The 25575-nt window shown below is 51.9% G+C and overlaps 1 protein-coding gene across 2 annotated transcripts in view; it reads left to right on the top strand.

Annotated features, from left to right (window-relative positions):
* The window catches only part of cadm4 (cell adhesion molecule 4), a 378687-nt gene that overhangs the window by 207884 nt on the left and 145228 nt on the right, over positions 1–25575 (top strand). For both annotated transcript variants that reach the window (XM_086004004.1, XM_086004006.1), the window contains exon 4: positions 5480–5614. In XM_086004004.1, the coding sequence (XP_085860130.1) occupies positions 5480–5614 (135 nt within the window). The remainder of the gene's footprint in view (positions 1–5479; positions 5615–25575) is intronic.

Genomic DNA, 25575 nt, shown 5'->3' with positions numbered 1-25575 from the left:
GGCAGTACTGAGGGAGTGCCGCACTGTCGGAGGGGCGGGCCTGAGGGAGGGCCGCACTGTCGGAGGGGTAGTAATGAGGGAGCGCCGCACTGTCGGAGGGGCAGTACTGAGGGAGGGCCGCACTGTCGGAGGGGCGGTACTGAGGGAGCGCCGCACTGTCGGAGGGGCAGTACTGAGGGGGCGCCGCACTGTTGGAGGGGCAGTACTGAGGGAGCGCCGCACTGTCGGAGGGGCAGTACTGAGGGAGTGCAGCACTGTCGGAGGGGCGGTACTGAGGGAGCGCCGCACTGTCAGAGGAACAGTACTGAGGGAGCGCCGCACTGTCGGAGGGGTAGTACTGAGGGAGCGCCGCACTGTCGGAGGGGCGGTACTGAGGGAGTGCCGCACTGTCGGAGGGGTAGTACCAGGGGAGCGCCGCACTGTTGGAGGGGCATTACTGAGGGAGCGCCGCACTGTCGGAGGGTCAGTACTGAGGTAGCGCCGCACTGTCGGAGGGGCAGTACTGAGGGAGCGCCGCACTGTCGGACGGGCAGTACTGAGGGAGCGCCGCACTGTTGGAGGGGCAGTACTGAGGGAGCGCCGCACTGTTGGAGGGGCAGTACTGAGGGAGCGCCGCACTGTCAGAGGGGCAGTACTGAGGGAGTGCCGCACTGTCAGAGGGGCCGTCTTTCAGATGAGACTTTAAACCGAGGCCCCATCTGCCCTCTCAGGTGGACGTAAAAGATCCCACGGCCACTATTTCAAAGAAGATCAGAGGGTGAGTTCTCCCCGGTGTCCTGGGGCCTATATTTATCCCTGAACCAACATCACTAAAACAGATGATCTGGGTCATTATCACATTGTTGATTGTGGGAGCTTGCTGTGCACAAATTGGCTGCTGCGTCTCCCACATTACAACAGTGACCACACTTCAAAAAAAGTACCTCATTGTCTGTGAAGTGCTTTGGGACGTCCTGAGGTGGTGAAAGGTGCTGGAGAAATGCAAAGTCTTTCTCTTCTGTTTTTTAACATTGAGGGTGAATGGGGGTCGACTGGTGTGGGACCCTGGTGAGAACGGCCTCTCGGTCATTGGAACATCGGGACAGGAGGAGGCCATTCAGCCCCGCCTGTCTGTTCCGCCATTCACAGAGATCATGGCCGATCTGTATCTTAACTCCACCCACCCACCTACCTTGGCTCCATATCCTTTCATACCCTTGGAAGAAAAATCTATCGATCTCAGATTTAAAATTATGTACTGCTGTTTGTGGGAGCGAGTTCCACACTTCTACCACCCTTTGGGTGAAGAAGTCTTTCCCAACTTCTCTCCTGAACGGCCTGGCTCTTATTTTAAGGCTGTGCTCCCTTGTCCGACCAGCGGAAATAGTTTCACTCTATCTACCCTATCAATTCCTTTCAAATCCTAAAAACCTCAGTCAGATCAGCTCTGAACCTTCTACATTCCAGAGAATACAAGCCTAGTTTATGTAATCGCTCCTCATAATCTGACCCTTGGAGCCCTGGTATCATTCTGGTTAACTCCGTTCCCGAGCCACTGACTCCATCCCTCTCCCTCACATCTGTCTGAGGCTGAACCACACTTTTCGCAACCTTGGTGTCATATTTGACCCTGAAATGAGCTTCCGACCACATATCCGCAGCATAACTAAGACCGCCTACTTCTACCTCCGTAACATCGCCCGTCTCCGCCTCTGCCTTAGCTCATCCGCTGCTGAAACCCTCATCCATGCCTTTGTTACCTCCAGACTTGACTATTCCAACGCACTCCTGGCTGGCCTCCCACATTCCACCCTACGTAAACTTGACGTCATCCAAAACTCGGCTGCCCCGTGTCCTAACTCGCACCAAGACCGGTTCACCCATCACCCCTGTGCTTGCTGACCTACATTGGCTCCTGGTTAAGCAGCACCTCGATTTCGAAATTATCATCCTTGTTTTCAAATCCCTCCGTGGCCTCGCCCCTCCCTATCTCTGTAACCTCCTCCAGCCCCACAACCCCCGAGATCTCTGCACTCCTCCAATTCTGGCCTCTTGAACATCCCCCCGATTTCCATTGCTCCACCATTGGCAGCCGTGCCTTCAGCCGCCTGGGCCCCGAGCTCTGGAATTCCCTCCCTAAACCTCTCCGCCTCTTTCTCCTCATTTAAGACGCTCCTTAAAACCGACCTCTTTGACCGAGCTTTTGGTCGCCTGTCCCAGTATCTCCTGATGTGGCTCGGTGTCGAATTTTTTGTCTTATAACACTCCTTGTGAAGCACCTTGGGACGTTTTACTACATTAAAGGCGCTGTCTAAATACAAGTTGTTGTTGTTGTAAAACTACGCTGCCAAGGCCAAGCTATCCTTCCGAAGGTGTGGCACCATCCCTGGAGTACACACCTGGAGTTCTCTGCACAGTTCTGTTATCGGGAAATACTGAACGGGTTGGCGCATTTTTTCTTTCGAAAAGAGAAGACTTAGAGGGGACCTGATAGAGGTCTTTAACATTATGAATGTGTAGATATGGAGATAATGTTTCCACCTGTAGGGGAGACCAGAACTAGGAGCCATCAATATTAGATAATCACTAATAAATCCAACAGGGAATTCAGGAAAAACTTCATCACCCAGAGAGTGGTGAGAATGGGGAACTCGCTCCCGCAGGGAGTGGGCGAGGCGAAGAGCAGAGAGGCTTTTGAATGCAAACTAGACGAGTACATGAGAGCAAAGGGGCTAGAAAGATATGCCAATCGGCTGAGGTGAGGTCGATGGAATGGGAGGAGACTCGTGTGGAGCATAAGAACATTAGACGTAGGAGCAGGAGTCGGCCATTCGGCCCCTCGAGCCTGCTCCGCCATTCAATGAGATCATGGCTGATCTGATCTTGGCCTGAACTCCACTTCCCCGCCCGCTCCCCATAACCCTTGACCCCATTATCATTCAACAATCTGTCTATCTCCACCTTAAATATATTCACTGACTCCGCCTCCACAGCTCGCTGGAGAAGAGAATTCCACAGACTCACGACCCTCAGAGAGAAGAAATTCCTCCTCATTCCCGTTTTAAATGGGTGTCCCCTTATTCTGAAACTATGCCCCCGAGTTCTAGATTCCCCCACGAGGGGAAACATCCTCTCTGCATCGACCCTGTCGAGCCCCCTTCAGAATCTTATATGTTTCAATAAGATCACCTCTCATTCTTCTAAACTCCAATGAGTATCGGCCCAACCAAAATCAAATCAAATCAAATCAACTTTTATTGTCATTGTTAGTGCACAAGTGCAGTACAACGAAATGTAGGCTTGCGGCTCCCGAGAGTGTACATTTAGATTAAGACATTTAAACATTCAACATACATTTGGCTTGTAATACATTAACATAAACATAACCATAACAAAGTGCATTGGCAGATGTGCAGGCTTTAGTGTTTATTTGTGGAGTTCAGTAGGATGACAGCCCTGGGAAAGAAGCTGTTCCTAAATCTGGTCGTTCGGGTGCGAATGCATCTGTAGCATCTCCCAGATGGCAGGAGGGCGAACAGACTGTGGCTGGGGTGGGTAGGGTCTTTGATGATGGACCGTGACCTCCGTAGACAGCGTTTCTGGTATATGTGCTCTATGGTCGGTAGCCGGGTGCCGGTAATGCGTTGGGCAGTTTTGACTACCCGCTGCAGGGCTTTCCGGTCATAGTAGCTACAGCTGCCATACCATACTGTGATACAGTTCGTCAGGATGCTCTCTATTGTGCAGCGGTAAAAGTTAGAGAGGATCAGGGGTGACAGGTTACATCCCTTCAGCCTCCTTAGGAAATATAGGCGCTGCTGGGCCTTCTTCCCCAGAGAGGAGGTATTGAGGGACCAGGAGAGGTCTTCCATGATGTGGACTCCGAGGAACCTGCTCAACCTTTCCTCATAAGACAACCTCTTCATCTCAGGAATCAACCTCGTGAACCTTCTCTGAAATGCCTCCAATTCAAGTATATCCTTCCTTAAATAAGGAGACAAAACTGTACGCAGTACTCCAGGTGTGGTCTCACCAGCGCCCTGTACAGTTGTAGCAGGACTTCCCTACTTTTATACTCCATCCCCCTTGAAATAAAGGCCAACACTCCATTTGCCTTCCTAATTTCTTGCTGTACCTGCATGCTAACTTTTTGTGATTCATGTACAAGGACATCAAGATCCCTCTGTACCGCAGCATTTTGTAATCTCTCCACATTTAAATAATAATTTGCTTTTTTATTTTTCCTACCAAAGTGGATAACCTCGCATTTTTCCACATTAAACTCCATCTGCCAGATTTTTGCCCACTCACTGAGCCTGTCTACATCCCTCTGGAGATTCTTCGCGTCCCCCACACAGACTAGTTGGGTCGAGTGGCCTCTTTCTGCGCTGTAAATTCGATGTCATTCTACGTGAGGACTGCAGACAGTATTCCAGCCCTGTTGGTAAGGGTCAAGCGGTGTAGATTGGTGTGCGATCCTTGAGGGAGGAGCCTCTCACTTGTGTTGTTCACTTTATTTGTCAGTCACAAAGTGTGGGCGTCGCTGGCGAGGCCAGCATTTATTGCCCATCCCCTAATTGCCCCTTGAGAAGGTGGTGGTGAGCCGCCTTCTTGAACCGCTGCAGTCCGTGTGGTGAAGGTACTCCCACAGTGCTGTTAGGGAGGGAGTTCCAGGATTTTGACCCAGCAACGATGAAGGAACGGCCGATATATTTCCAAGTCAGGATGGTGTGTGACTTGGAGGGGAACTTGGAGGTGGTGGTGTTCCCATGCGCCTGCTGCCCTTGTCCTAGGCGGAAGAGGTCGTGGGTTTGGGAGGTGCTGCCGAAGAAGCCTTGGCGAGTTGCTGCAGTGCATCTTGTAGATGGTACACACTGCAGCCACGGTGCGCCGGTGGTGGAGGGAGTGAATGTTTAAGATGGTGGATGGGGTGCCGATCAAGTGGGCTGCTATGTCCTGGATGGTGTCGAGCTTCTTGAGTGTTGTTGGAGCTGCAACTCATCCGGGCAAGTGGAGAGTGACATGAATCAGTCATTCATGAAAGAAAGACTTATGAAATAATACTGGGCGGCCTGCGGGTGCCGCTGTCCAGGGAGAGTATAAATACTCGGGCATGGGCCCAGCTGGCGCAGGACATTCTTTAACAGGAACGAGTGAAGGACACAACCAGACCTCCATGTTGTGAAACAGTTGATTAACAATTAGACCAAGTGCCTAGTAGTTCTCTTACGGCAGCGAGTATTCCGTCACACTCCTGACTTGTGCCTTGTAGATGGTGGAAAGGCTTTGGGGAGCCAGGAGGTGAGACACTCGCCGCAGAATACCCAGCCTCTGACCGGCTCTTGTTGCCACAGTATTTATGTCAAGTATATCCTTCCTTATGTAAGGAGACCTAAACTGTAGACAATACTCCAGGGAGTGAATGTTTAAGGTGGAGGCGACTGTTCTGCTGCCTGTGTTGTTAGGAGGCTGGCTAATTTCTAACCTCTTGGCCTTTCAGTCCCCCCGAGACCGATTGTCGAGGTGCTGGGAGAGGAACCGATCGAGAACAGCGAGGCGGAGCTCATTTGTAAAGTTCCACGCAGTAAACCTCCGGCAAGGGTACGGTGGTTCCGAGACAAGAAACAAATGCAAGGTAAGGAGGGGACTCTTAGCGGGGGAGGGGGTCAGGGCAATGCAATCTCCTTACGACCCTGTTACATGCAGCCTGGGCTGCAGCAGTTCCTGCGATACAACTGAATGAGCGTCAATCCGTTGTCCAGATATTTAACCTGTGGATTCTGAATATCACAGAAAGAAGGCAAGAGAGATCATTTCCCTACTTCAATTCAGGGCAACGGGATTCCTCAGCATAGGAGCATGTATCAGAGAATTGGGCAACACTGCACAAAACTTCCGCCCCCCACTCCCTCCCCAACCCCAGCTAAGTAAAGCACCACAGTCTCAGGGCAGGTACAGCACAGGGTTAGATACAGAGTAAAGGTCCCTCGACACTGTCCCATCAAACACTCCCAGGGCAAGTGCAGCACGGGTTAGATACAGAGTAAAGGTCCCTCTACACTGTCCCATCAAACACTCCCAGGGCAGGTACAGCACGGGTTAGATACAGAGTAAAGCTCCCTCTACACGGTCCCATCAAACACCGCCAGGGCAGTTACAGCACGGGTTAGATACAGAGTAAAGCTCCCTCTACACTGTCCCATCAAACACTCCCAGGGCAGGTACAGCACGGGTTAGATACAGAGTAACGCTCCCTCTACACTGTCCCATCAAACACTCCCAGGGCAGGTACAGCACGGGTTAGATACAGACTAAAGCTCCCTCTACACTGTCCCATCAAACCCTCCCAGGGCAGGTACAGCACGGGTTAGATACAGAGTAAAGCTCCCTCTACACGGTCCCATCAAACACTCCCAGGGCAGGTACAGCACGGGTTAGATACAGAGTAAAGCTCCCTCTACACTGTCCCATCAAACACTCCCAGGGCAGGTACAGCACGGGTTAGATACAGAGTAAAGCTCCCTCTACACTGTCCCATCAAACACTCCCAGGGCAGGTACAGCATGGGTTAGATACAGAGTAAAGCTCCCTCTACACTGTCCCATCAAACACTCCCAGGGCAGGTACAGCACGGGTTAGATACAGAGTAAAGCTCCCTCTACACTGTCCCATCAAACACTCCCAGGGCAGGTACAGCACGGGTTAGATACAGAGTAAAGCTCCCTCTACACTGTCCCATCAAACACTCCCAGGGCAGGTACAGCACGGGTTAGATACAGAGTAAAGCTCCCTCTACACTGTCCCATCAAACACTCCCAGGGCAGGTACAGCATGGGTTAGATACAGAGTAAAGCTCGCTCTACACTGCCCCATCAAACACTCCCAGGGCAGGTACAGCACGGGTTAGATACAGAGTAAAGCTACCTCTCCACTGTCCCATCAAACACTCCCAGGGCAGGTACAGCACGGGTTAGATACAGAGTAAAGCTCCCTCTACACTGTCCCATCAAACACTCCCAGGGCAGTTACAGCACGGGTTAGATATAGAGTAAAGCTCCCTCTACACTGTCCCATCAAACACTGCCAGGGCAGTTACAGCACGGGTTAGATACAGAGTAAAGCTCCCTCTACACTGTCCCATCAAACACTCCCAGGGCAGGTACAGCACGGGTTAGATACAGAGAAAAGCTCTCTCTACACTGTCCCATCAAACACTCGCAGGGCAGGTACAGCATGGGTTATATACAGAGTAAAGCACCCTCTACACTGTCCCATCAAACACTCCCAGGGCAGGTACAGCACGGGTTAGATACAGATTAAAGCTACCTCTACACTGTCCCATGAAACACCACCAGGGCTGTTACAGCATGGGTTAGATACAGAGTAAAGCTCCCTCTACACTTTCCCATCAAACACTCCCAGGGCAGGCACAGCACGGGTTAGATACAGAGTAAAGCTCCCTCTACACTGTCCCATCAAGCACTCCCAGGGCAGGTACAGCACGGGTTAGATACAGAGTAAAGCTCCCTCTACACTGTCCCATCAAACACTCCCAGGGCAGGTACAGCACGGGTTAGATACAGAGAAAAGCTCTCTCTACACTGTCCCATCAAACACTCGCAGGGCAGGTACAGCATGGGTTATATACAGAGTAAAGCACCCTCTACACTGTCCCATCAAACACTCCCAGGGCAGGTACAGCACGGGTTAGATACAGATTAAAGCTACCTCTACACTGTCCCATGAAACACCACCAGGGCTGTTACAGCATGGGTTAGATACAGAGTAAAGCTCCCTCTGCACTTTCCCATCAAACACTCCCAGGGCAGGCACAGCACGGGTTAGATACAGAGTAAAGCTCCCTCTACACTGTCCCATCAAGCACTCCCAGGGCAGGTACAGCACGGGTTAGATACAGAGTAAAGCTCCCTCTACACTGTCCCATCAAACACTCCCAGGGGAGGTACAGCACGGGGTTAGATACAGAGTAAAGCACTGATGCACTATCAACAACACCAAAGACTACGAGTTGAACTTATACGAAGTAGGCTTTTATTGACTAAGAACTGGAGCATGGCTCTGCTAGTGGATCCATCCTAAGAGCTCCCGGGGGAAGGGTGGTGAGTCACCCTTATACCCGGGCTTAGTGGTTGATATACCTATCAATTCGTCCAATAAAAAGCGACGAGTTAGGAACGTAACTAAAGGTTTTTATTGACTAAATAACAGAGCCCACCCTCGTGGGTGATCGGGTCCAACAAGGAGGAATATCAGCCAGTCGACTACCTTTATACCTGGGCAGGTAGGTGGAGCCATGGGCGGAGTCGGATGTGGTCAGCCCAGGTATAACAGCGCGACAAGAGGCGACCTCGTATCGTGATACAACAGTGAGAACGGTGATAACAATACAACAGTGATAACTATAGTGTAACGATAGTGAACGATAAAAGTGGTTTACCACATTCACCCCTTGTTTAGATTTGAGTCCGGCGGGGTGAAGTGTACTACCAGTTCTGGTATGTCAGTCTGTCCGGAGGCCTCGTAAGCCTCTCCGATCGTCGCAGCGGCGGTGCTGCATTATCCGGTGTTAGTGCTGGTGTCTGCGTGGTCGGCGAAGGCTCGTGGGGTTCCGGCATGCCGTCTACCTGGGCTGGAATTGGGGGGGTGGTGGGGGGGGGTAAAGGTGGTGTCTCCGGAGTGCCCGAGGGTGCGAGGTCTCGTAAGGAGACAGTGTCCTCCCGCCCGTCTGGGTAAGCCACGTAGGCGTACTGGGGGTTGGCGTGCAGGAGGTTCACCCTCTCGACCAGGGGGTCTGTTTTATGGGCCCTCACGTGCTTTCGCAGCAAGACGGGCCCCGGAGAGGTCAGCCAGGTTGGTAGAGTGGTTCCCGTAGTCGACTTCCTGGGGAAAACAAACATTCGTTCATGGGGGGTGGCGTTAACGGCAGTGCAAAGTAGTGACCGGATGGAGTGCAGCGCTGTCGGGAGGACTTCCTGCCAGCGGGAGGTTGGGAGGCCCTTAGACTTTAAGGCTAAGAGGACGGCCTTCCATACCGTCGCGTTCTCTCTTTCCACCTGGCCGTTCCCTCGGGGGTTGTAGCTGGTGGTCCTACTTGCTGCAATACCTCTCGCTAGTAGGAACTGACGGAGTTCCTCACTCATGAAGGAGGAGCCCCGGTCACTATGTACATAGTTCGGGAACCCGAACAAGGCGAAGAGGTCGTTCAGGCATTTAATGACCGTGGTACTGGTCATGTCTGGGCAGGGGAAGGCAAAGGGGAAACGGGAGTACTCATCAACGATGTTGAGGAAGTACACATTGCGGTCAGATGACGGTAGAGGCCCCTTAAAGTCGATGCTCAGGCGCTCGAAGGGGCGGGTGGCCTTGATCAGGCTTGCTCTGTCCGGCCTATAGAAGTGCGGTTTGCACTCGGCGCAGGTCTGGCAGTTCCTGGTCATGGTCCTGACCTCCTCGATGGAGTAGGTCAGGTTGCGGGCCTTAATGAAATGGTAAAGTCTGGTGACCCCGGGGTGGCAGAGGTCGTTGTGGAGGGTCTGAAGTCTATCAATATGCGCGCTGGCGCATGTAATTCGTGAAAGAGCATCAGGGGGTTCGTTCAGCTTACCTGGCCGGTACAAGATATCATAATCGTAGGTGGATAGCTCGATTCTCCACCTCAAGATCTTGTCATTCTTGATTTTGCCCCTCAGCTTGTTATTAAACATGAAAGCAACCGAACGTTGGTCGGTGAGGAGGGTAAATCGTTTGCCTGCCAGGTAATGCCTCCAGCGCCGTACCGCCTCCACAATTGCCTGGGCTTCCTTCTCGACCGACGAGTGTCGGATCTCGGGGCCCTGTAGGGTCCTTGAGAAGAAGGCCACCGGCCTCCCCTCCTGGTTAAGGGTAGCGGCTAGGGCGAAGTCGGATGCATCGCTCTCCACTTGGAAGGGGATGGACTCATCCACTGCGTGCATTGTGGCCTTGGCTATGTCTCCCTTGATGAGGGAGAAGGCCGCGCACGCTTCCTCCGTGAGGGGGAAGGATGTGGACTTCATGAGGGGTCTGGCTTTCTCCGCATAATTGGGCACCCATTGGGCATAGTAGGCGAAGAGCCCCAGGGTTCTCTTAAGTGCCTTAGGGCAGTGGGGGAGGGGTAGCTCCATGAGGGGGCGCATTCTTTCGGGGTCGGGGCCGATGAGTCCGTTCTCTACTACACAGCCAAGGATGGCAAGGCGCGAGGTGCTAAACACACATTTCTCCTTATTGTAGGTGAGGTTCAGCCGTTGGGCTGTACGGAGGAATTTCTCCAGATTCACGTCGTGGTCCTGCCGGTCGCGGCCGCAGATGGTGACGTTATCTAGATAGGGGAATGTGGCCTGCAGTCCGTTCTGGTCAACCATCCGGTCCATCTCCCTTTGGAAGACCGAGACCCCGTTGGTGACACCGAAGGGGACCCTAAGGAAGTGGTATAGGTGCCCATTCGCCTCGAAGGCGGTGTACTGGCGGTCCTCGGGGTGGATAGGGAGTTGGTGGTAGGCCGACTTAAGGTCGATGGTCGAGAATACGCGGTATTGTGCAATCTGATTGACCATGTCAGACATGCGGGGAAGGGGGTATGCGTCCAGCTGGGTGTATCTGTTTATGGTCTGGCTGTAGTCGATGACCAGGCGATTTTTATCGCCGGTCTTAACGACCACGACCTGGGCACGCCAGGGGCTGTTGCTCCCCTCGATGATGCCCTCCTTCAGGAGACGCTGCACCTCAGAGCTAATGAAAGCTCTGTCCCCAGCGCTGTACCGCCTGCTCTTGGTAGCGACGGGTTTGCAGTCGGGGGTGAGGTTAGCGAACAGGGAAGGTGGCGGCACCTTGAGGGTGGATAGGCTGCAGGTGTTACGCGGTGGGCGGTTTAACATTCGCTGGTTGTCGACTGTGAGTGGGGGGAGGGGTCCACCGTATGCTAGGGTTACACTTTGGAGGTGGGGTTGGAAGTCCAGCCCTAGTAGGACGGCAGCGCAGAGCTGGGGGAGGACGAGGAGTTTAAAATTTTTATACTCTGTACCCTTAACCGACAAGGTCACAGCACAGTAGCCGCTAATGTCCGTGGCGTGGGACCTCGATGCCATCGAGATTCGGTTGCGCGTTGGCAGGACAGGGAGGGAGTAGTGGCTCACCGTGTCTGGGTGGATGAAGCTCTCCGTGCTTCCGCTGTCGAACAGGCAGGTCGTGGCGTGGCCGTTTACTTTGATGTCCATCATCGACTTGGACAGGTGGTGTGGGCGGGCTTGATCCAGAGTGACGGAGGCTAGTGTGTAGGACGCTGAGGTAGGTCCCGGGGGCGGCGCTGCGAAGGGTATTGCGGTAGGGGTCGGGCCCGAGTCCCAGGGTCGCGAGCAGTACCTGGAAAACGCCTCCTGGTCCTGATGGGCCACCTCTAGGGAGAGAGCGAGGGCTTCAGCTTTGTCCAGGTCGAGGTCTTTAGCTTCAAGCAGTCTTTGCCGTGAGTAGTCGGACCGTAGGCCTTTCACAAAGGCATCGCGGATATTATCTTCCGTATTTTCAACAGCCGTCACCGCTTTAAAGTCACAGTTCCTGCCGAGTGCTCTTAGCGCCCGTAAAAATTCAGCTACGGACTCTCCTGGCTGTTGCGGGCGGGATCTTAGGAGGTGCCTGGTGTACATGTAATTTACCGGGCTCCGGTACTGCTGTTTCAGTAGGTTGATAGCGGCCTCGTATGTAGTCGTGTCCTGGATGAGTGCGTATACTCTCGGGCTCGCTTGGGCGTTCAGAAGTCTTAGTTTGGATCTCTGCGGGACGCCGGATTCTTCCAGGTACGATTCGAAGCAGTCCAGCCAGTGTTTGAAGTTGAGGGCTGAGTTTGCTGCCTGTGGGTTTAGATCCAGGTACGGTGGTTTGAGGGCTTGCAGCCAAGCCGGCTGGCGTGGCTGGTGTAGCCCGGTGTCTGAAGGCTGCTGTGGCTGTGCTTCTGGGAGGGCTTCTGGCTGGTCAGTAGCAAACATCTTTAAAATTTAGTCAATAAAATTGATATACCTATCAATTCGTCCAATAAAAAGCGACGAGTTAGGAACGTAACTAAAGGCTTTTATTGACTAAATAACAGAGCCCACCCTCGTGGGTGATCGGGTCCAACAAGGAGGAATACCAGCCAGTCGACTACCTTTATACCTGGGCAGGTAGGTGGAGTCATGGGCGGAGTCGGAGGTGGTCAGCCCAGGTATAACAGCGCGACAAGAGGCGACCTCGTATAGTGATACAACAGTGAGAACGGTGATAACAATACAACAGTGATAACTATAGTGTAACGATAGTGAACGATAAAAGTGGTTTACCACAGTGGTGGAGCCAGGGGCGGGGACATGCCCGGACCTGTACAGAGTTAACAGTGGTTTACCACACAGACATGTACAGAGTTAGCAGTGGTTTACCACATTCACCCCTCGTTTAAAAAAGAGTCCGGCGGGGTGAAGTGTTTCAAAAGTTCGTATACGAAAGTCTCTCCGGGGGTCTTGTCTGCCGTAATGATCTTCGTGGTGCCGGTTGCGGCGGTTCTTTGCCCGCGGCCGCTTCTCGCGTGTGACGGAGCACTGGCGTGTCGTCCTCTCGGGGTAGGGATGGCACCAGCATGTCGTCAGTTCGTGGTAGACACCCCGGTGGTGCGTCGTGGGTAGTGGTGGTGGGTGGAGGTAGTGGATGGTGATCGATGGTGTTTCGGGTGGTACCTGAGGGTGCGAGGTCTCGAATTGAGACTGTGTGCTCCCGCCCGTCAGGATACGCCACGTAGGCGTACTGTGGGTTGGCGTGGAGGAGGTGAACCTTTTCGACCAGGGGGTCCGTCTTATGGCTCCTCACGTGTTTCCTGAGCAGGACGGGTCCCGGAGACGTCAGCCATGGCGGTAGTGATGTCCCCGAGGTGGATTTCCTGGGGAAGACGAACATCTTCTCGTGAGGGGTGGAGTTTGTGGCAGTACAGAGCAGTGATCGTATGGAGTGGAGCGCATCGGGGAGGACATCTTGCCAGCGGGAGATTGGGAGGCCCTTGGATTTTAGGGCGAGCATGGCGGTCTTCCACACCGTTGCGTTCTCCCTCTCTACCTGTCCGTTACCCCGGGGGTTGTAACTGGTAGTCCTGCTCGTGGCTATGCCCTTCTCGAGCAGGTACTGGCGCAGCTCGTCGCTCATGAACGACGAGCCCCTGTCGCTGTGGATGTAATTGGGGAAGCCAAATATGGCGAACAGGTCTTTGAGGCACCTGATGACTGTGGCGCTGGTCATGTCCGGGCAGGGGATGGCGAAGGGGAAACGGGAGTACTCGTCAATAATATTGAGGAAGTACGTGTTGCGGTCAGAGGAGGGAAGGGGCCCCTTGAAATCGACGCTGAGACGTTCGAAGGGGCGGGTGGCTTTAATCAGGTGTGCCCTGTCTGGCCTATAAAAATGCGGTTTGCATTCGGCGCAGACCTGGCAGTTCCTGGTCATGGTCCTGACCTCCTCGATGGAGTAAGGCAGGTTGCGAGCTTTAATAAAATGGAAGAACCTGGTGACCCCCGGGTGGCAGAGATCATTGTGGAGGGTCCGTAGCCTATCGACTTGTGCGTTGGCACATGTCCCACGGGATAGGGCGTCTGGGGGCTCATTAAGTTTCCCGGGCTGGTATAAGATATCGTAGTTGTAGGTGGATAACTCGATCCTCCTCCGCAATATCTTATCATTTTTGATTTTCCCCCTTTGTCTGTTGTTAAACATAAATGCTACTGACCGTTGGTCAGTGAGCAGGGTGAAACGTTTACCGGCCAGGTAATGCCTCCAGTGCCGTACAGCCTCCACTATCGCCTGGGCCTCCTTCTCGACTGAGGAGTGTCGAATTTCGGGGCCCTGGAGGGTCCGTGAAAAGAAGGCCACGGGTCTCCCCGCCTGGTTAAGGGTTGCGGCTAGGGCGAAGTCGGATGCATCGCTCTCCACTTGGAAAGGGATGGACTCATCCACTGCGTGCATTGTGGCCTTCGCAATGTCCTCTTTTATGAGGGTGAAGGCCGCACGGGCCTCTGCCGTCAGGGGGAAGGAGGTTGACTTGATGAGGGGCCGGGCTTTGTCCGCATAGTTGGGCACCCACTGGGCGTAGTAAGAGAAGAACCCTAGGCATCTCTTCAGGGCTTTTAGGCAGTGGGGGAGGGGTAGTTCCAGGAGGGGGCGCATTCGGTCGGGGTCGGGGCCGATGACTCCGTTTTCCACCACGCAGCCAAGAATAGCGAGGCGCGTGGTGCGGAACATACATTTTTCTCTGTTGTATGTCAGATTCAGCCGTTGGGCCGTACGGAGGAATTTTTCTAGGTTGGCGTTGTGGTCATGCCGGTCATGGCCGCAGATGGTGACGTTGTCTAGATAGGGGAAGGTGGCCTGCAGCGCGTTCTGGTCAACCATCCGGTCCATCTCCCTTTGGAAGACCGAGACCACGTTGGTGACGCCGAAGGGGACTCGGAGGAAGTGGTAGAGGCGACCGTCAGCCTCGAAGGCCATGTACTGGCGGTCCTCAGGCCTGATGGGGAGCTGGTGGTATGCCGACTTCAGATCAATCGTCGAGAATACCCGGTATTGTGCTATCTGGTTGACCATGTCAGATATGCGGGGAAGTGGGTATGCGTCTAATTGCGTGTATCGATTGATCGTCTGGCTGTAATCAATAACCAGGCGCTGTTTTTCGCCGGTCTTTACTACCACCACTTGGGCTCGCCATGGGCTGGTGCTGCCCTCGATAATCCCTTCCCTCAGGAGTCTTTCTACTTCTGATTTAATAAAGCTCCTATCCCCGGCACTGTACCGCCTGCTTTTAGTAGCAATTGGCTTGCAGTCTTTGGCGAGGTTAGCGAACAACGGGGGGGGGTTTGACCTTCAGGGTGGACAGGCTGCATACTTTGCGCGGCGCCGTGTTTAAATTCTGCCGGCTGCAGACTGTAAGTGGGGGCAGGGGCGTGCCATATGCCATCGTGACGCTCTCCAGATGGCACTGGAAGTCTAATCCTAGCAGTACGGGAGCGCAGAGCTGTGGCAGGACGAGGAATTTAAAATCTCTGTACTCCACGCCGTTCACTGTCAGAGTCGCTACACAGTAGCCGCCGATGTCCGCCGTATGGGACTTTGAGGCCATAAACACCTGGTGGCGTGTGGGCATAACCGATAGGGCGTAGCGTCGCACCGTGTCGGGGTGGATGAAGCTCTCCGTGCTTCCGCAGTCGAAAAGGCAATTTGTGGCATGGCCATTTACCTTTACGTTCATCATGGACCTGGCTAGTTGATGGGGCCTAGATTGGTCCAGGGTGATGGAGGCCATCGTCGAGGTCGGTGGGTCGCTGTAGTATTCGCCCGCGCCGGGGGCCTGGTCCCGAAATGGTGTCCAAGATGGCGGCTCCCCCGCGGCTGGTGGTGCCCAAAATGGCGGTCCGCACGGCTCACACGTGGTTGGTGGGGTCCAAAATGGCGGCCTGCACGGTTCACACGCGGCGCTGCTGGAATTGGGGGTCGATTTCGCCCTGCACACTCTCGCGTAGTGGCCTTTCTTGCCTCATTTGGAGCAGGTCGCGTCCTTTGCTGGGCATTGCTGTCTGGGGTGCTTGGCCTGGCCGCAGAAGTAGCATTTCTGGCCTCTGGTCATTGCCACTGTAGTTGGGCTGCTGGTGGCTTGTGGCCTTACCGGGTCCCAAGATGGCTGCTCCCGTGACATCCACGTGGCCATCCGGTCAGGGGGGTAGGCGTCCATGTTCTGGAGGGCCACGTCTAACGAGTTAGCGAGGGCCACCGTCTTCTGCAGGTCGAGCCCCCTCTGTTCCAGCAGCCTCTGCCGAGTATAGTTGGACCTGATGCCAGCTAAGTAGGCGTCTCGGATCAGGTCTTCCGTGCATTCCTTGGCCGTCACCGCTTTGCAATTACAGGCCCGGCCGAGGACTCTCAGTGCCAGTAAATATTCGGCGCCCGATTCCCCGGGGCGCTGTTTTCGGGTAGCCAGGAGGTGTCTGGCGTAGACCTCGTTAACAGGCCTCACGTATTGTTCCTTTAGCGTCGCGATGGCGGCCGCGTAAGTTGTGGCGTCTCGGATGATCGAGTAGACCCGGTGGCTCACCCGTGAGTTCAAGACAAGCCGTTTCGCGTCATCTGTAGTGACGGTAGTGCTGGAGGCCTCCAGGAAGGCTTTGAAACAGCTCAGCCAGTGTTCAAAGTTATTGGCTGCATCTGCTGCTTGAGGATCCAGGTCTAAACGTTCCGGCTTCAAGATTTGCTCCATGTCGAAAATTTAGTCAATAAAATTGATGCACTATCAACAACACCAAAGACTACGAGTTGAACTTATACGAAGTAGGCTTTTATTGACTAAGAACTGGAGCATGCAATCGAGGCCGAGAGGCGCAGCGACTGGGGCAGCTTAAGGCACGAGAGCCGCGGAGAACTCAAACGCAGCCGGTGTAAAGGACCGGGCTGCAAGCGGGGCTGCGAGGCAAAGCAGCGTCGGGGAATTGAGAACCACTGGGGAGGCGAGAACGGCAGCAGCAAGGCAATTGCCACTGTAGCCAGCGGGGGAAGAAGGCAAACGTGGGAATCCGCCATTGTAGTCGGCGGGGGAAGAAGACGAGCGCGGGAAAGACCGCCAAGCGCGGGAAGCCGCCATTTTAGTAGGCGGGGGAAGAAGACAAGCGCGGGAAGCCGCCATTTTGAGAAAAAGATAAATTTAAAAAACTTACAAGGATGCCTAAACATGGGAACATTAATACCTTTGATAGCGATATCGAAGATTGGACCACGTATGTAGAACGCATGGAAGTTTATTGTAAAGCAAATAAGGTACCAGATGATGAGAAAGCACTAACCTTATTAAGCTCAATGGGTGCGAAGACATACGGGCTATTGAAGCACCTTCTATCACCAAATAAACCGGCGGATCAGACTTTCGCGAATATTGTTACTGTCCTGAAAAATCATTTAAACCCCACACCGCTGATGATAGCGGAACGATTTAAATTTTACAGAAGAACGCAGCTGAAAGACGAAAGCAACGCTGAATTTTTAATTGAACTGCGTAAGCTATCGAAGTACTGTCAGTTTGGAACAGGACTAGCAGATGCGCTGAGAGATAAATTTGTGTGTGGATTGTTAAAAGAAGGAACACAAAAGTGACTGCTTGAGGAGAATGATCTTACGCTTGATAAAGCTGTCACTATTGCAGCATCGCAAGAAGCCGCAGCGAGAGGCACGGCGGAAATGCAGCTACGGTCACCGGAACTCAGCACCAATCAAATGGTCTTGGGTACAGTAAAATGTTATCATTGTGGAAAGACAACGCACGATCAGAACCAGTGCTGGTTCAAAAATCAGGAATGCAGAAAATGTGGCAGGCTTGGTCACATAGCTAAAGTATGCCGGTCAGGAAAGAAGACCAGCAACAAAAAGTCACCGCAGGAAAAGTACAGAAAGGTACACAAGGTGACAGAGAACAGTTTGAACGAACAGAAGTCAGATTCAGACTCCAGCAGTAATGAACTGGGTAGTCTAAGAGTACACAATGTTGGTAAGGAAGCAGACCTCCAAACAATTTGGGTCACACTTCAGATAGCAGGAGTCCAAGTGAAGATGGAATTGGACACTGGATCGGATTTGACGGTCATGAATAAGCAAGATTACAAAAGGTTATTCCCACATATTCCCCTACGGGATACGGAGATTGTATTGAAAACATACACGGGGCAAAGAGTATACCCCATCGGGAAGATAGAGGTAAAGGTGGTCCACAAGGGCAAAGAAAGCCGAGGAATGGACTTATATGTGTTACCTGAGGGAGGTCCACCACTACTGGGACGGGAGTGGATTAGGAAAATAAATATGGACTGGCATTCCTTAAAAGCACTAACGGTAGATTCCGGTAAAAAAGATGTCAAACCTAAACGATTGTCCAGAATATTGGACGATGCTAAAGAGGTGTTTCAACAGGGACTGGGAACACTGAGAGGAATTACGGCAAACATCAAGGTTGAAGAACATGCAAACCCGAAATTTTTCAAAGCCAGACCGGTACCTTATGCGATACGACCTGCTGTGGAAGCTGAGCTGGAAGGGCTAGAACGTTCAGGAGTACTGTCTAAGGTAGACTGGAGTGAGTGGGCCACGCCCATTGTTCCCGTCATGAAGCGTTCATCGAGCAACAAGCCGGGGGAACCGGGGAAGGTTCGCATCTGTGGAGATTTCAAGATCACTGTTAATCCGATGCTTCACACGGTGCAGTATCCGCTTCCGCGGATTGAGGATATCTTCGCTTCGTTGTCTGGCGGGAAACACTTCACCAAGATAGACCTGGCGCAGGCGTACTTACAGATGGAAGTTGAGGAAGAGTCACGCCAGTATCTCACGATCAACACGCATAGAGGCTTGTACCGGTATAATAGACTGGTTTTTGGAGTGGCATCGGCTCCAGCAATTTGGCAGAGGGCCATGGAGCAGGTATTACAGGGAATTCCAGGCACACAATGTTACCTGGACGATATTCTGATTACAGGAGATGATGACGAGGAACACCTTGCAAATTTGGAACTGGTGCTCACCAGATTGAAAGAATATGGACTTCGAGTTAATCGCCAGAAATGTGAGTTCTTTCAGAAGAGGATCTCGTACTGTGGTCATGTCATTGACCAGGAGGGGCTTCATAAGTCTCCTGACAAGATCGAAGCTGTTGTGAAGGCTCCCGCTCTGGATAATGTATCCCAGTTGAGGTCGTTCCTAGGGTTGATTAACTATTACCATAAGTTTCTGCCAAATTTATCCATGGTGCTGCACCCGCTGAACGCTCTTTTGCAGAAGGGAGTACCATGGAAGTGGAGCGAGGACTGTAAGAGGGCCTTTCGCAAAAGCAAGGCATTGATCACCTCAGAGGAAGTGTTGGCTCACTTCAACCCAACGCTGCCTATTCATTTGGCTTGTGATGCTTCTCCATATGGTATTGGGGCAGTACTCTCACACAAGTTGCCAAATGGCCTGGAGAGGCCAGTTGCGTTCGCATCCAGATCATTGACCTCCGCTGAGCGCAACTATGCTCAGATAGATAGGGAGGCTCTCAGCCTTGTGTGGGGAGTAAAGAAGTTTAATCATTACCTGCAGGGCCAAAAGTTCACGCTTTTGACAGACCACCAGCCGTTGGTATCCATTTTTAACCCTAAGAAAGGTGTTTCGGTGATGACAGCACAGAGACTCCAGAGATGGTCCCTTTTCCTAGGGGCACATCAATATCAGATTGAATTCAAAGGTACAAAGCAGCATGGTAATGCTGATGGGCTGTCGCGCCTGCCACTACCTACAGAGGAGGAGGCACCGACGGTTGACCCTGTTGAGTTATTTCACTCGACCATCATCGAATGTTTACCAGTCACCAATACAAGTATTGAAAGAGAAACCAGGAACGACCCGACACTGTCCCGGGTCTACGAAGTGACAGTGAAGGGATGGCCAGCACATGGTGATCCACTGTTACCGGCATTCTCAGCAAGACGAGAACAGCTGTCCGTCTGTCAAGCAACATTGATGTATGGAACAAGGGTGATTATTCCTCCTAAGTTAAGAGAGAGAGTTCTAAAGGAACTGCATGAAGGTCATCTGGGGGGAGTCAAGATGAAAAGCCTTGCTAGGGCTTATGTGTGGTGGCCGGGTATCGACCAACAGATAGAGGATCTGACGAAAAGCTGTTCAGGGTGCCAAAAAGTGCAAAATGCACCTCCGATTGCACCGCTGCATCCATGGGAATGGCCTTCAACCCCATGGCAACGTGTACATATTGACTTTGCTGGTCCATTCATGGACTCCATGTTTTTAATTGCGGTGGACGCACATTCTAAATGGCCAGAAGTGATTAAGATGACTACCACTACCTCGGAAAAGACGATCGCGGTGCTAAGAACGATATTTGCAAGAAATGGATTGCCAGAACAAATATGTTCAGACAACGGACCGCAGTTCGTGTCAGAAGAATTCCAGAAATTCATGAAGAAGAATGGGGTGAAACATTATACCTCTGCCCCATATCACCCGGCGACAAACGGGTTGACCGAGAGATTTGTACAAACGTTCAAAAAAGCAGTAAAGACCATGAGCGAAGGTCAGATTCCACTACAACACAAGGTGGACAAATTCCTACTGGCATATCGAAACGCCACTCGTGCAGTGACAAACCGAAGTCCTGCCATGATGTTCTATAACAGGAGGTTGCGGTCCAGGTTGGACTTGTTAAAACCAAATGTGCGGAGGGAAGTTGAAAACAAACAGTTCCAGCATATAAATAACAAGTCCACTCGAAGTTTCGAAATAGGACAACCAGTGTTAGCCAGCGACTATAAAAACGAGAAATGGCAATCTGGAACAATTAGGGCCAGACAAGGACCCCTGATGTACACGGTAGATATTGGTGAAAATGTAATACGGCGTCATGCCGACCAACTGGTAGAATCGAGAACAAGGGTCGAACCCATGGTTACGGCAGAGACAACCGTGGAAGAAGTTAGTGAACCTGAAGCATCTACCTCAGAAGTGAATGTACCTGATGATGATGTCCAATCCATAAGAGACCAACTAGATGAGTCACCCCAGCAACGAGAATCAGAGACCCCTGAAAGGCGTTATCCAACTCGAATCAGGAGGCCTCCTCAGAGACTGAATCTTTGAACTGTTTTGCATGAAGTTGTATATATATATATATGTTATTATGTTATGTTAAATGGGGATATAACTGTTAAGCTAAAAAGGGAGGATTGTGGTGTATGTAACCTGTTCCACCTTAAGAGAACTACCTTAAGAGATGTACTACTTTCTCTTGGTTGCTGTATACTGTAATACCGGTGGTGACCACACCGGTATATAAGTGTTGTGTAGGGATTTGCTGGGCAGTTCAACCCTGACCTCCGAATAGTAAAGACCTGTTAAAAGTTATTCTTGTTGTCTGTGTCCAGTGATTGATCATACGCATAACTGGAACACACAGACTCAACAGGATCCATCCTAAGAGCTCCCGGGGGAAGGGTGGTGAGTCACCTTTATACCCAGGCTTAGGGGTGGAGCCAGGGGCGGAGACATGCCCAGACCTGTACAGAGTTAACAGTGGTTTACCACACAGACATGTACAGAGTTAGCAGTGGTTTACCACAAGCACCATCTACACTGTCCCATCAAACACTCCCAGGAGAGGTACAGCATATGTTAGATACAGAGTAAAGCTCCCTCTACACTGTCGCATCAAACACTCCCGGGGCAGGTACAGCACGGGGTTAGATACACAGTAAAGCTCACTCTACACTGTCCCATCAAACACTCCCAGGGCAGGTACAGCACGGGTTAGATACAGAGTAAAGCTCCCTCTACACTGTCCCATCAAACACTCCCAGGGCAGGTACAGCACGGGTTAGATACAGAGTAAAGCTCCCTCTACACTGCCCCATCAAACACTCCCAGGGCAGGTACAGCACGGGTTAGATACAGAGTAAAGCTACCTCTCCACTGTCCCATCAAACACTCCCAGGGCAGGTACAGCACGGGTTAGATACAGAGTAAAGCACCCTCTACACTGTTCCATCAAACACTCCCAGGGCAGACACAGCACGAGTTAGATACAGAGTAAAGCTACCTCTGCACTGTCCCATCAAACACTCCCAGGGCAGTTACAGCATGGGTTAGATACAGAGTAAAGCTCCCTCTACACTGCCCCATCAAACACTCCCAGGGCAGGTACAGCACGGGTTAGATACAGAGTAAAGCTCCCTCTACACTGTCCCATCAAACACCGCCAGGGCAGGTACAGCACGGGTTAGATACAGAGTAAAGCTCCCTCTACACTGTCCCATCAAACACTCCCAGGGCAGTTACAGCACGGGTTAGATACAGAGAAAAGCTCCCTCTACACTGTCCCATCAAACACTCCCAGGGCAGGTACAGCACGGGGTTAGATACAGAGTAAAGCTCCCTCTACACTGTCCCATCAAACACTCCTAGGGCAGGTACAGCACGGGTTAGATATAGAGTAAAGCTCCCTCTGCACTGTCACATCAAACACCACCAGGGCAGTTACAGCACGGGTTAGATACAGAGTACAGCTCCCTCTACACTGTCCCACCAGCACTCCCAGGGCAGGTACAGCACGGGTTAGATACAGAGTACAGCTCCCTCTACACTGTCCCATCCAACACTCCCAGGGCAGGTACAGCACAGGTTAGACACAGAGTAACGCCCCCTCTACACTGTCCCTTCAAACACTCCCAGGGCAGGTACAGCACGGGTTAGATACAGAGTAAAGCTCCCTCTACACTGTCCCATCAAACACTCCCAGGGCAGGTACAGCACGAGTTAGATACAGAGTAAAGCTCACTCTACACTGTCCCATCAAACACTCCCAGGGCAGGTACAGCACGGGTCAGATACAGAGTAAATCTCCCTCGACACTGTCCCATCAAACACTCCCAGAGCAGGTACAGCACGGGTTAGATACAGAGTAAATCTCCCTCTACACTGTCCCATCAAACACTCCCAGGGGAGGTACAGCACGGGGTAGATACAGAGTAAAGCTTCCTCTACACTGTCCCATCAAACACTCCCAGGGGAGGTACAGCACGGGGTTAGATACAGAGTAAAGCTCCATCTACACTGTCCCATCAAACACTCACACGGGAGGTACAGCACGGGTTAGATACAGAGTAAAGCTCCCTCTACACTGTCCCATCAAACATTCCCAGGACAGGTACAGCACGGGTTAGATACAGAGCAAAGTTCCCACTACACTGTCCCATCAAACACTCCCAGGGCAGGTACAGCACAGGCTAGATACAGAGTAAAGCTCCCTCTACACTGTCCCATCAAACACTCCTAGGGCAGGTACAGCACGGGTTAGATATAGAGTAAAGCTCCCTCTACACTGTCCCTTCAAACACTCCCAGGGCAGGTACAGCACGGGTTAGATACAGAGTAAAGCTCCCTCTACACTGTCCCATCAAACACTCCCAGGGCAGGTACAGCACGGGTTAGATACAGAGTAAAGCTCCCTCTACACTGTCCCATCAAACACTCCCAGGGCAGGTACAGCACGGGTTAGATACAGAGTTAAGTTCCCTCTACACTGTCACATCAAACACTCCCAGGGCAGGTACAGCACGGGTCAGATACAGAGTAAAGCTCCCTCTACACTGTCCCATCAAACACTCCCAGAGCAGGTACAGCACGGGTGCGATACAGAGTAAATCTCCCTCTACACTGTCCCATCAAACACTCCCAGGGCAGGTACAGCACGGGTTAGATACAGAGTAAAGCTTCCTCTACACTGTCCCATCAAACACTCCCAGGGGAGGTACAGCACGGGGTTAGATACAGAGTAAAGCTCCATCTACACTGTCCCATCAAACACTCACAGGGGAGGTACAGCACGGGTTAGATACAGAGTAAAGCTCCCTCTACACTGTCTCATCAAACACTCCCAGGGCAGGTACAGCACGGGTTAGATACAGAGTAAAGCTCCCTCTACACTGTCCCATCAAACACTCCCAGGGCAGGTATAGCATGGGTTAGATACAGAGTAACGCTCCCTCTACACTGTCCCATCAAACACTCCCAGGGCAGGTACAGCACGGGCTAGATACAGAGTAAAGCTCCCTCTACACTGTCCCATCAAACACTCCCAGGGCAGGTACAGCACGGGTTAGATACAGAGTAAAGCTCCCTCTTTACTGATTAATGATCTGGACGAGGGAATTGGATGTAATATCTCCAAATTTGCAGACGACACAAAGCTGGGCGGGAGGGTCAGCTGCGAGGAGGATGTCGGGAAACTCCAGTACGATTTGGACAGGTTGGGTGATTGGGCAGAAACATGGCAAATGCACGATAATGTGGATAAATGTGAGGTTATCCACTTTGGTGGCAAAAACAGGAAGGCAGATTATTATTTGAATGGCAATAGATTGGGAGAAGGGGAAGTGCAAAGAGACCTGGGTGTCCTTGTGCACCAGTCGCTGAAGGTAAGCATGCGGGTGCAGCAGGCGGTTAAGAAGGCAAATGGTATGTTGGCTTTCGTAGCAAGAGGGTTCGAGTACAGGAACAAGGATGTCTTGCTACAGTTGGACAGGGCCTTGGTGAGACCGCACCTTGAGTATTGTGTGCAGTTTTGGTCACCATACCTGAGGAAGGACGTTCTTGCCATGAAGGGAGTGCAGCGAAGATTCACCAGGCTGATACCTGGGATGGCAGGAATGACGTATGAGGAGAGATTGTGTCGATTGGGCTTATATTCACTGGAGTTTAGAAGATTGAGAGGGGATCTCATCGAAACCTATAAAATTCTGTCAGGTCTGGACAGACTAGATGCAGGAAGGATGTTTCTGATGGCCGGGGAGTCCAGAACCAGGGGTCATAGTCTAATGATAAGGGGTAAGCCATTTAGGACTGAAATGAGGAGGAATTTCTTCACCCAGAGAGTGGCGAACCTGTGGAATTCTCTCCCACAGAGGACGGTGGAGGCCAGTTCATTAAATATATTCAAGAAAGAGTTGGATATGTTTCTTGAGGCTGAAGGGATCAAGGGATATGGGGAAAAGGCAGGGACAGGGTACTGAATTTGGATGATCACCAATGAGCACCTTGAATGGCGGAGCAGGCTCGAAGGGCCGAATGGCCTACTCCTGCTCCTATCTTCTATGTTTCTATGTTTCTGCACTGTCCCATCAAACACTCCCAGGGCAGGTACAGCGTGGGTTAGATACAGAGTAAAGCTCCCTCTACACTGTCCCATCAAACACTCCCAGGGCAGGTACAGCGTGGGTTAGATACAGAGTAAAGCTCCCTCTACACTGTCCCATCAAACACTCCCAGGGCAGGTACAGCACGGGTTAGATACAGAGTAAAGCTCCCTCTACACTGTCCCATCAAACACTCCCAGGGCAGGTACAGCACAGGTTAGATACAGAGTAAAGCTCCCTCTACACTCTCCCATCAAACACCGCCAGTGCAGTTACACACCCACAACAGCTTTTTGGGGGAGTGAGTTCCAGATTTCTACCACCCTTTGTGTGAAGAAGTGCTTCCTGACATCACCCCTGAACGGCCTGGCTCTAATTTTAAGGTTCGACTCTCTTGTTCCCCCCAACTAGAGGAAATCGTTTCTTTCTCTGCCCTACCGAATCCTTTAATCATCTTAAACACCACTTTTAAAAGATAGAAACAATTACATAGCAAAAGGTTAACTAGTTTAACATATAGATTGCTTTTCTCATAGTTATTTGTAAAATATCTGCAGTTCATATGTTTTATATTACTGTAACTCATCTTTTATTTAACAAATTCCCTTGCAGTCTGAAAGGAACCCTGACATTTTGACACGCGGTCTCTTTTCAAAGCTAGAACTAAACCATCTCAAAACACCGCTCATATCCAGGAACCAGAGGAAGATTTAACAAAACGTTTTCTGCATTTTACCTCCTCCAGCCCCTACAACCCTCCCTATCTCTGTAACCTCCTCCAGCCCCTACAACCCTCCCTATCTCTGTAACCTCCTCCAGCCCCTACAATCCTCCCTATCTCTGT

This window comes from Somniosus microcephalus, chromosome 12 (genome assembly GCF_052327205.1).
Source record: "Somniosus microcephalus isolate GS21.2 chromosome 12, FLI_Smic_1.0, whole genome shotgun sequence".
NCBI classification, from domain to species: domain Eukaryota; kingdom Metazoa; phylum Chordata; class Chondrichthyes; order Squaliformes; family Somniosidae; genus Somniosus; species Somniosus microcephalus.
This window is presented reverse-complemented; position numbering and strand designations above follow the sequence as displayed.